Below are 11747 nucleotides of genomic sequence, written 5' to 3' on the forward strand. Positions count from 1 at the left end.
TATATTATTAGTAATCAAAAATTATATTATAGAATAAGATACGCAATTAATTAACGGTAGATCAGATATTATTTTCCCAATATTTGCACAGTTAGAGAAAAGAATCATGGGAATTGTAGTTTGATTAATGAACAAATCATAGTGGCGAATCGGTTCTTTTGAATAACTTGTTTAAACCAAACAAACGGCTCACAAAACAATTCAGCAATCATGTTTCCTAGTGCGAGTTTGTTCTTTAAAAAAATTCCGTTTGTATGTTTGAGTAAACTGAAGCTATTGTAATGTTCAAACAACTATCAATAATAGTTATATTGTCGTTTATTGCCTGTTTCTTGAATGTGCCTAGTAGTAATACATTTTTCCAAGATGGTTGCGATCATGTTTTAAATTATTTTATTATAAAGGCATTTTATATTAGTTTTATAAATAACTTAAAACAGGTTGTTAATTAAACAAATATACAATACTAAACCATATGTATATCTCTCTATTAAAATATATTTGTAAAAATGCTGTTCAAATACCTCGGATCGATTCCATTGTAAAGATCCGACTCAAAAGAACCATTCGTTGAAGAATCGAACGACAGTAGCTTACACGTGCTAATTTACCACGGGAGCAAAAACAGAAACATGGCATTCAGTTTTAACTTCGATATTCCATTAGTGACAGAAGAAACGGATGATAAAGAAAATAAAAGCGACAAAGCAAAAGATGTGGATCTAAAGTGCTCGGTGAGATTATTTATCATTAACTTAGCTTAGCCATCTCTGCTAATGCTGCAAAGAGCTTACTTTAATATAAAACTATGCTTCAAAAGTATTTTCTCCATTAAACCAAATGATTAATAGTACGATGCAAGAATGAATAAGCAAACCGTGGGTCACAATACACGTCAAAAGGTCATACTATATATATATATATATATATATATATATATATATATATATATATATATATATATATATATATATATATATATATTTGTTGTTGTTTTTTTCAGAAAACCAGTACAACTGTCCTAAAGTTGAAGGATGCTCTCGAACACAAACCTTCCTTGAATCCTCTCTCCAAAATTGAAAACTGGGTACCTGAAACCATCACCATAGGGTCTCTGCCTCCTCTACTTTGTCTGAATGAATCAGTGTTTGAGAAGACGTCCTGTGAAAAAGAGGACAGTGAGGAGATTCTGGCCAAAACATTGACACAAAACTCCGACCTCATCTCTGGAGTCTATGAAGGTGGACTGAAGATATGGGAATGTACTTATGATCTCCTTGAGTACATTGATAATGAAGGAGAGGTTTTCTCAGGAAAAAGGGTGTTAGACTTGGGCTGTGGTGCAGGTTTACTTGGCATACTTGCATTGAAGAGAGGAGCCATCAGAGTCGACTTCCAAGATTACAACAGCACTGTGATAGAGCAGTTAACAATACCAAATGTGTTCCTCAACTGTGAAGAAGATGATGAGGATGATGATGATGATAGCAGCCCACCGCTTAAGAGGAAATCTTTAAATTCGTCACAGGAATTACTAGATCATTGTGGTTTCTTCTCAGGTGACTGGAACTCTTTTCTTGCACTTATGCAAAAGAAAGCCTCAGTGCCAAAGTATGACATTATCTTCACCTCAGAAACCATATACAACACAGACTATTACGCTTCTCTTCATAGCGTGTTTACTGATCTGCTTGACAGGAATGGAAATGTTTATTTAGCAACAAAGTCTCATTATTTTGGAGTAGGAGGTGGCCTTCATATGTTCGAGAACTTTGTGGAGGAGAAGAATGCATTTCAGATCAAGTATTTGAAGGATGTGGAGGAAGGCCTGAAGAGACATGTTGTATCGCTGTCATTCAAAAAGTGACAGACGTGTTAATGTGTCTGCTATTATGGTGTGAGTAAACAAGAAATTGGACATCCATCCTTTTAGGTCAAATGCATTGGCTATAGGAACCCATGTTGTGATTTGCTACAAGAACAATTGATAGAGCGAAAAACTGGAATTATTTGGATGAAACATTCTGAAAAATGTTACTTAAAACAAATATTAAATCTGCAATAAATAGTATGTTTTACATGTTAATTCTCATGTAAACCAATATCAAACAAGGATTGACATTAGGCATGGACCGGTAAAAGATTCCGACAGTATGATACCCTTGGTTAGGGCTGGGTGATTAATCGAAAGCGACATTCAGAACTTAAAATTTATCAAATTTTTTCCAAGTCAAATTTTTCGATTATTTTCCTTAGTGTAGTCACATGACCCCACTCTCTTAAGACTGATTCATGCTTCTGCGTCGACTGCACGTGTATGATCCGGCACAGCCTTCGTGTGGTTGTATACCCACAAACCTCTTGAAAAATGTTACTATATATCGCACGTTTGCTCTACATCGATGATGATTGAAAACTGCGCCGGAGATGCCTTGAGATGTCATGTTATCTATTATAATAAAATCATTCTTTACATATAAAATATTTGTTAACTGAAGATGCAAGAAATGCACCATTTAAAATATTACATACAGGATTTTTTTTTTATTTAGGAGAGATCTGGCTTATTTTATACTTTTAAAAAACATTGAAAATAATTAAATTTCCTTCTTAAAGTGCAAGTCATTTTCACTTTTTTACAAGAAAAAAAGTGACTGTTTTAGGTAATGTGGTTCAATTTCAGTTCAGCACTGATGTTCAATAAATAATCATAGGTGGTAGACACTGTGTAAACTTCAGTTATTTTAAAATCAATGCACCCTTCATTTAAAAATCTCAAATGTAATATGCAAGCATATTTACTGTAAAAAATCTGTCAGTGGACTGTGAGGGCAACAAAAATAAAATAAATAATCATTTATTAATTTTAATGAAGTTAAAATGTTCAATTAATCAAGATTTTGATTTAAGGTCAAATCGCCCAACTTTACACTTGCATAAACATCACTCAAGTCATGGTATTGTGATTACTGCTCATTAACTATTACTATTACTCATTAACGATTACTGCGTCTTTTCAAACGCCTCGGTAAAAAACAAAAACTTTTTCCATTTTGAACACAATATATACACAATTTAATTTATTTTGAGAAACATTAAAAAAGTATTTTGGAGCAGTAAACATGTCCGGCTAAATAATTCATGTGAATAATTGACTTCTGCTGTCTTCATTAGTTTCAAAAACACTGATTTCTTTATAATTTAAAATGGCATCTTGGGATATCTTCTGTTGGAGATACTGTTGTTGTCCTAAAAAAAAAAAAAAAAAAATCTTACATACATTGTAGGAATGGTATAGAAATTTTGGCGGTTGTAAAACCTTTTCCAAACCATGGTACACCTTAAAACAGTTATCGTCCTATGCCTTATTGACATTAGTTTGTGAATTACATCTACAATACATCAAACACACACACAGCAGCAGCAAAGACCAATTAGAACATTTGTTTTAGTTTTGACAATGGTTTAATGTGAAAATCTGTGTGCTTGAGAAAACACGACCAAACACATTCTTCAAAATAAAGTGTAGACGACGTAAATTATGGAATGAATCACACAGAGACAAATCCAAACAAAAATGTGGTCCTTGTAAACTGTTTAACTAATAAATATTTCACAACATTCCAAAGAATTACAAGCTGGTTACATACTTTATAGGTCCTATATTTATTTTAACTTGTACATCCTTCTCCTATAGAGCACCGTCTTGATGGTAAATATAGGAGCCTTGTTTAAAGTAATTCAGTGCTGATGTATAATTTAAAAGTTGTTCATGTAAATACTCTATTTCTTGGCTTTGCCCTGAGCTGCCACAGCCTCCATGGCTTTGCGAACGGTTTCCTCATCCCCGAGGAACTGCATGGGCTTGATGGGCTTCAGGTTCTTGTCCAGCTCGTAAAGAATAGGGATCCCTGTGGGCAGATTCAGCTCCATGATGGCCTCCTCAGACATTCCTGTGAGTGTAAGGAAACAAACTTTAAGGCTATCGAAAAATTTAAATCCAAGGGTAAGAAGGGTAAACACTGTTTTAGGCGTAATACTAAAACCAGATTAAGTTATGCATTTCCAGAAGCCCAAAAAATGTTAAATATATAACAAACTGGTTTTGTGAAAGTCATTCACATATTATGTTTTCAGTCTACAGGCACGCATGCGTGTTTTACTAGCAAAACAAAGATGGCAGATTACATTTAAAAAAAATGCAAAATGTTGACTTTAACTGGAAAGTGAATGTGTTTTTGTTGTTGTGTTAGCTAACAAAAATAACCATGTGTTTGGTTTAAAAAAAAACAAACAAAAAAACAATGTCCCATCATCCCCATAACATTTCAAAGTGATTTGCTGGAATTGATAGTTTCTAATGCATTTTAAAAAACAATTTATAATAAAATCTCCTTGATATGGTTTGAAAAATGTACAATATATAATCATATCAGTTTCATAAACATGCATTGTAAAAAAAAAATATATATATATATATATATATATATATATATATATATATATATATATATATATATATATATATATATATATATATTCTAAAATTGCTCTGGAAGGCACCTTTTCAAACATTTCACTTAAAATATTTTCAGAATAAAAACGTTCTCTAATATAATTTTAAAATACACATTCTATTAAAATATGTTTTATCAACAAAATATGCTTACACAAGTCACAAATAGTTTTTTCTTCCCCTTTCAATAAATATGAGTGTGTGTTGAGTTTGATTCTACATCGTCCTCTTATTCTATTATGGTAAAATCATAGGGTGATCAGTTTTCATAGATTCAAGTGCTTGTAAGCAGGACATAGAATTTGTGCAAATTAAAAACTGGCTTTGCTGTTCTTTTTTTTTTATCTGTTCTAGAGCAAAAAAACGTGCACAGGCTTCAGCTGTGAATAAAAGATTTTACTAATTTCTAGATTTCAGTGATATAGGTAGTGATTGAGAAGATACTGCAATTACCTTCTAAGTGCTTCACAATGCCTCTCAAACTGTTTCCATGAGCGGCAATCAACACCCGCTTTCCCTCCTTGATTTGAGGCACAATTTCATCATTCCAGAAAGGCAGAGCACGTGCAATAGTGTCCTTCAGACTCTCACAAGAAGGCAGCTGGTCCTCAGTCAGATCACCATAACGTCGGTCCTATATAAAAGACAGAACATAAAAATTGGTGCATTAATGACAGTTCTCCCAAAAATTATAATTTCCTCAATTTCCTTGCCTTTAAATGTTGTAAAATGTTATGAATTTCTTTAAGTTGATTTATTTATTGGCACATCAGTATTTTTTAGCTATTTCATGGCAAAATGGATATACATAAAAATATTACATGATAAAAACAAAATTTGTACTACAATAAAAAGTTACTTAGACAAATATATAAACAGAAATAATAATTAAAATTCACACAAAAATATATTCTTTTAAATATGAATTTTCTGTTAAGTTTTTGATAAATTATTTAGAGTTCTTCCTGGTGGTACCTTTTTAAAAATGTTCAAAGTACTCTCCTTGTAAAGGTTTTGTCTAATGGTATTCAAACTTCCACATTCCAACAAAATATGTTTCATGGTAAGAGCTTCTTTAAGTTGAAAAGAAAAAGATATTCTGAAGAATGTTGGAATCCAGCAGCCATTGACATCCATAGTAGGAACAGAAAATACTATTTAAGTCAATGACTGCTGCTTTACAACATTCTTCAAAATATCTTCTTTTGTCTTCAACAGAACAAAAACGTATCCAAACATGTTGAGATTGAGTGAGGAGAATGAGAATTTTTGTGTGTGTGCGCAACACCCCTTTAATAAATGTTCCATAAACACATGAGTATGTAATAGTGCTAAATATAATGTTTGTGTGGGCAGCTCAGAGAAAAACCAAAGTGCTTAAACAGGATCAACTTTTTTTGTAAGGGGTTTCCTATGCAAATAACGTTTGACCTTTGTTTTCGTTGTCTTTGCACTTATTAACTACAGTAGTAGCACAAAGGTTTCAACGTGTATCAACAACATGCTGCAACATTTATCAGTAAAAAACTTGCATGTTAAGATTTATGAACTTTATGATCATTATTCTACTGAATAAAAAAAATGTAAATGATCAAAATTGATACGCACACCATCATTAGTCAGTATCAAACAATCAGAAAGCAAAAAAATAAATAAAACACACCCTCAATTTCAGAGATGCCAAAACTAAGGCCTGCACTTGGCCCATGGTAACCTTTGAATTTGCCATCCCATCTGAGAATGGTTTAGAGATTGTGATTTCAAATTTGATGTAACTTTTTATTTGTTTGTTTTATTGTTCAGCCACAAAAAAAGCAATCTGAAATTGAACGTTCCAATTTAAATGGTGTAAATGAGTCAGATTTAGTTTACAGTGTACATATGATGCATAGAGGACAATGCAAAGACTTTGGTGAGCGAATCATGTTAAAGGCAGATTCTGCTTGACTATTGTATTTAGCATTAAACTCCTCTGTCTTTAAGATGTGATTATTTTTGTCTTTATTTTAATAATTTTAAAAGTGATACTGCGTTAGTTAATACAATTCAAATGAATGTTTTCTATTTATTTTTTAATGATGAGATGAATTAGGAAATTTCCTATGATAGCAACTTTTTGTAAAATGGTTTGGTATATTTATCTTCGGCCCATGACTATCAATGATATTTGGTTTTTGGCTCTACCCTGCTCTATATAATAGAAGGTATCAGAAACCATTGGGGGTGATAAATCATGATGAAAAAAATATATAACAAATTAACATTTGAATGTATTGAATAGGTAATATAAAGAATTAAATGTTGAACACCATGAAGGCAAGAGACCTCACCTTGCTGATGATGCTGTAAAAGTCATGATCTTCATCCATACTGGGTGGTGGAATGTCATAGGAGCGCCTCCAAATTTTAACCTGGGCTTCACCATGCTTGGCTGCAGTTTCGGCCTTGTTTAACCCAGTGAGACCACCGTAATGGCGTTCATTCAGCCGCCAGGTCCTGTGCACAGGCAGCCACATCTGATCAATACTGTCCAGAACAATCCACAGTGTCCGGATGGCCCTCTTCAGCACAGAGGTGTAACAAATGTCAAACTCAAACCCTGCATCTGCAAAACACACATTTTTTACATTATAGACCCATTATGACATTTGAGGAAGAGCGGGGTGTTATATTTTATTAATATATAACACATTATATTTAATGTGTTTTCAATTTTTAGTACAATATTTGTATTAAATTTCATAACATTAGCTGAAAATTAGTTAGAAATTCATTTTATGGATCCTGATTGAGAAATTCAGCACGTGAATAAAATCACGTCCTGTACTGCACGTTCGCCCCACGTTAGCCCCGCCTCTAATCCGCCAGTAACGAACACACTCCATGATCATTGGTTCAGAGCGTACGCCCGTCACGCAGGAGGCGGACTTGTGCCGGTGATGCACAGACTTCCGATGAAAGTCCTTTTTATTTTCCGATTTGTTTTTACTTATTTAAAACGAAAATTCTTAATGAAAACATTAATAAGACAAAGCCGTCAAACTGACACAAAATAAGCATATTAAGCGTTTAAAACTACTCCACAACACTAGCACGGCAGATTTGCAACTCTTATTTACGATGTAAAAAAAAATATATATTATTACAGACCCTTTAAAGCTTGACCTCCTCTCTTCGCCTCCTGAGCCCCTGTCTCGCTCAGGTCCGCGTCAAACCAGCCACAGAATCGATTCTCTTGGTTCCAGCAGCTCTCGCCATGGCGAATGAGAACCAGCTTGTATGCAGCCATTTGGGAAATGAATACAGACAAATACTAACGGTAGTAGCTGAAGAAAGGACGGCGAGCGAACAGGTTGTTAGACTCTGTCAAGACTACTGTCAAAAAGACCCTCCTCTCATCCGAGAGTCTAATGAAGACGTTTCCGACCTCCCCATCTCTGCGCTCAGCCAATCAGCGCCCCGGGACGATGAGCAACCACGTGAAACTGCAAACACGAAATGGAAAAAACCGTGACCTTCCAGTTAAACCCCTGCCTATTTACAGTGAACTTCTTTCAGCATTTTCTTGGTTTAAATAAAAAAGAAGCAGAGTACAAAATATTTCATCACAGTGTCATCGACACCACCAGACATGAGCAGAATAAAAAAATGATTGAACTAAAACGACCCGGTGCGTGTCTGGACTTCCTTTCTGTCATTTCGTTGGATGTAGATCAGATACATCAGAGCCAATCAAAAGTGACTTATGTTGGTGTGGGCGGGGTTTAGAGCGGAAGCCGATTCGCGCATGAAGTGAGCATGTTTGTAGGATGCTTACTTAAGTTTATCGCAAGATACAAAATTCCTATAAATTTTTTGGAATTTGCTATATTAATGGGAAATTACACCTGCGAAATTACTAAATTAATGGGGATCAATATTTGCTGGTGTACATATGCTGTACAAAAGCAGTTTATGTAGCCTACATAAGCGCGTTCAATTTGTCTTAGACCTGAACAGACCTCAGTCGGCTTTATCTGTTTTTTCTGGATTTAAGCCTAATAATCAAAAAAGTTGATCTTTATTCGTAAAAGAAAACATGTCTATACCTTATGCTGTTTTTTACTGGAACAATATTTTTAATAGTCAAATAGTCATTACCTCAAAATTGTTTCATTACAAATAAGGCTGAGGAAATATTGTTTAAATTACTTAATTGAGATTATCCTTCAAAAATATTTATTCGAAAATTTAAAATAGATATTGAGTTAGAATTCTGTTTTTTGTGAAAGTTTTAATGAAACTATCATTTATTTTGGTCTTGCCAATATAAATAATTTTTGGATGAATGTTGAAGCATTTATTGCTCATAATATTTTAAAAACATTTTCCTTATCTTTTAAATAAGTGTTTTGGGGTTATCATTTTTAAGATCTCTCTTTAAAAGATGCTGGGTTTTATCATAAATATTGTTTTATTTTATTATTAAGTACATTTCCCATACACAAATGTAAGTTTGCAAAAAGCAAACCTCTCTTCATGGTGCAAGAAAAAGAGATTCAAATTGATATAAAAGTGATTTCTAAATCTAAAAGTAGAAAAGCAATTAAAACAGCTAATATATGGTCCTGGCAACGCAGTGGCGCAGTAGGTAGTGCTGTCGCCTCACAGCAAGAAGGTCACTGGGTCTCTGGTTCAAAATTAGTCTCAGTTGGCGTTTCTGTGTGGAGTTTGCATGTTCTCCCTGCGTTTGCGTGCGTTTCCTCCGGGTGCTCCAGTTTTCCCTACAGTCCAAAGACATGCGGTACAGGTGAATTGGGTAAGCTAAAATGTCCATATAGTGTATGGATGTGTGCGAATGAGTGTGTATGGGTTTCCTAGTGATGGGTTGCGGCTGGAAAGGCATCCGCTGCATAAAAACATGCTGGATAAGTTAGCAGTTCATTCCGCTCTGGCGACCGCAGATTAATAAAGGGACTAAGCCGACAAGAAAATGAATGAATATATGGTCCTCCCTTGACATTTTTGTACAATGTAAAACCCAAAAAGTTAAGGCAACTCAAATCATTTGGGGTAACCAATTGCAACAAACCATTTAAGCTCAAAAACTAATCATAATGAGTACTGTGAACTTAATTCATTTGAATAAAAGAAGCAATTTGAGCACAGTAAAACCAATAAATGAAGAGAACTTAAACCAACAGAGTACTGTAAAACACAATAAATGATGGCAACTCAAACCGTTTGAGGAAACCGATTGCTACAAACCATTTGAGTTTAAAAACTAATCTATATGAGTACTGTGAACTTACTCCATTTAAGTTAAAGTAATGAGGTATTTAATATTAACACTGAGTTCAAAACTCTTTTCAAATGAGAATTTTGAGTTGACTACGGATTTCAATTGATAAAGTTTTACAGTGTATAAAAATGTTTCTATATATAAGATTTTTAATGATGTATGTTTTTTTATGTACACTCCGGTATATGTATGTTTGTATATTACTGTTTATATCTGTATTTTTTGTTGTTGTTAATAATAAAAAAGCATGCTCACTTAAAATTTTTAGAATAACTATTAATTCATTGTATAGTGACTTTAAGACTCATTTTATTAAATGTTTTGAATAGTATTGAAATACAATGACAGCCAGGTCAAAGTCAAAATTCATAAAGAGCTAGGGCAGTACATGTATAAAAACACCTATAGGGGAAAGGTTACTGATCTAAAGATTAATTAATATTTATAAAGAACAAAGCTCTTAAGACTTGATGCTGAAAAAGATGTAATAGTTGTATGATTTTGAAAAGTCAGTTTTTGAAAAGATTCATAACCTAAAAGAAATGTCTAAAAACCGTTGACCATTTACATGGTTAATAATCAGGGACAAAATCAGTCTTGTCACAGCAGAGCCTGCAATACACTGAAGGAGGATCTTGCTTTGCATTCTTTAGTCTACATACTGGAGATTTTTGTTGCTCATCACTCGAACTCTGAGTACACACGTATGAGCAGCAGGGTTGAAAAATAATCTAAATCAGAGCTGATCATAATAAAAATGTTGTTGATTTAATAGTTGTAGTGTTTTAAAGTCAGTATAAAATGAGGGTTAAGATTGTCATTTATTCCCACATCTGGTTGAAATAGTCCTGAAATGAGAAAAAAAAAGTTGTGTGGTGCATGATTTCATCCTTTGATAACTGATTGTATCATTGGAAAATGGGCTTTGCCACTGATCCCTGCCCAAAAGGCATTCCATGTGACCAGAGGTGAAGAAAAGTTTTTTCAAGGGTTGTTTTATGGTGATTTTTATTTTATTTTTTGTAGAAAATAATAAAGATCACAGACAGATTGTTTAAAAGCACTACTACATGTATATAAAAATGAGAATCTTGAGTAAATTTTGATTTCATGCTGACTTTAAAGGTTTTCCTCTGTTTCATCTTTTATGGTCTTAAAGGGAGTTCTCCAAAAAAGAAAATTTACACATTATTTAGGCCAGGGGTTCTCAAACTTTTCAACCTGAGACCCCCAAAATAACAATGCCAATGACTGCCGACCCCCACTATTTTCGAGAGTGGTTATAATCATACAAATGTTGTACGCAACTGCTCACACAAACCAATGGGCCTATAAACACAAGCATATTGACAACACAAAAAGTGCAACAGTCTAACAACTATATATATATATATATATATATATATATATATATATATATATATATATATATATATATATATATATATATATTTATATATATATATATATATATATATATATATATATATATATATATATATATATATATATATATATATATATATATATATATATAATTTAATATTAACCTTACCTAATGAGACAGGTGGGCACAATATTTAAGTTACATCACAAGTCTTTTCTTGGTTTAATTTTGGAGACTAATTCAGTTGTGTCTGTATTTATTTTAAATGTACATAAGTTGCATAAAGGTGTCAGAAAGTTTATCTAGTGCCGTAAAATCAATCTGCTGCAAGTGATGCTATTGCTCTGTCGTAAATCTTATGTAAAAACCCCTGGGGTTGCAATCCAATGGGGAAAAAATGAAAGGCTGATGGCTTTTTGTTTGGATGTTGCAGTTTTAAGTAATTGTTTTAATCTTCTGTAAGTTACAGATAAACAATGGTAATTTAAAACGTTTATTCAAATTTATTAGATTTTTGGAAATAACCAAGTGACCCCCTCTCATTGTCCCGCAACCCCCACTTT

General features: G+C 33.2%; 2 protein-coding genes across 2 annotated transcripts; one reads left to right on the plus strand and one right to left on the minus strand.

Annotated features, from left to right (window-relative positions):
• Positions 1-559: 559 nt before the first annotated feature.
• Positions 560-3122, plus strand: mettl18 (methyltransferase 18, RPL3 N3-histidine). Its single transcript, NM_001145617.1, has 2 exons — positions 560-734; positions 1004-3122. The coding sequence occupies exons 1-2, from the start codon at positions 633-635 to the stop codon at positions 1865-1867; spliced, it is 966 nt and encodes a 321-aa protein (NP_001139089.1). The 5' UTR covers positions 560-632; the 3' UTR covers positions 1868-3122.
• A 324-nt stretch (positions 3123-3446) lies between these two features.
• On the minus strand, positions 3447-7866 carry pgam1a (phosphoglycerate mutase 1a). The gene is given in 4 exon segments (NM_198804.1): positions 3447-3953; positions 4970-5150; positions 6847-7121; positions 7667-7866. Coding segments are annotated over 4 exon segments (765 nt in total). The 5' UTR covers positions 7806-7866; the 3' UTR covers positions 3447-3783.
• Positions 7867-11747: the final 3881 nt, after the last annotated feature.

The sequence above is a fragment of the Danio rerio genome, chromosome 13 (genome assembly GCF_052040795.2).
Source record: "Danio rerio strain M-AB ecotype USA chromosome 13, GRCz13ab, whole genome shotgun sequence".
Lineage (NCBI taxonomy): Eukaryota > Metazoa > Chordata > Actinopteri > Cypriniformes > Danionidae > Danio > Danio rerio.

Excerpts from the sequence above, each read along its gene's own strand:
- mettl18 (NM_001145617.1), top strand. The coding sequence starts at position 633 with ATGGCATTCAGTTTTAACTTCGATATTCCATTAGTGACAGAAGAAACG. Across the intron at positions 735-1,003 it reads ATGTGGATCTAAAGTGCTCG|AAAACCAGTACAACTGTCCT; the intron begins GTGAGATTATTT and ends TGTTTTTTTCAG.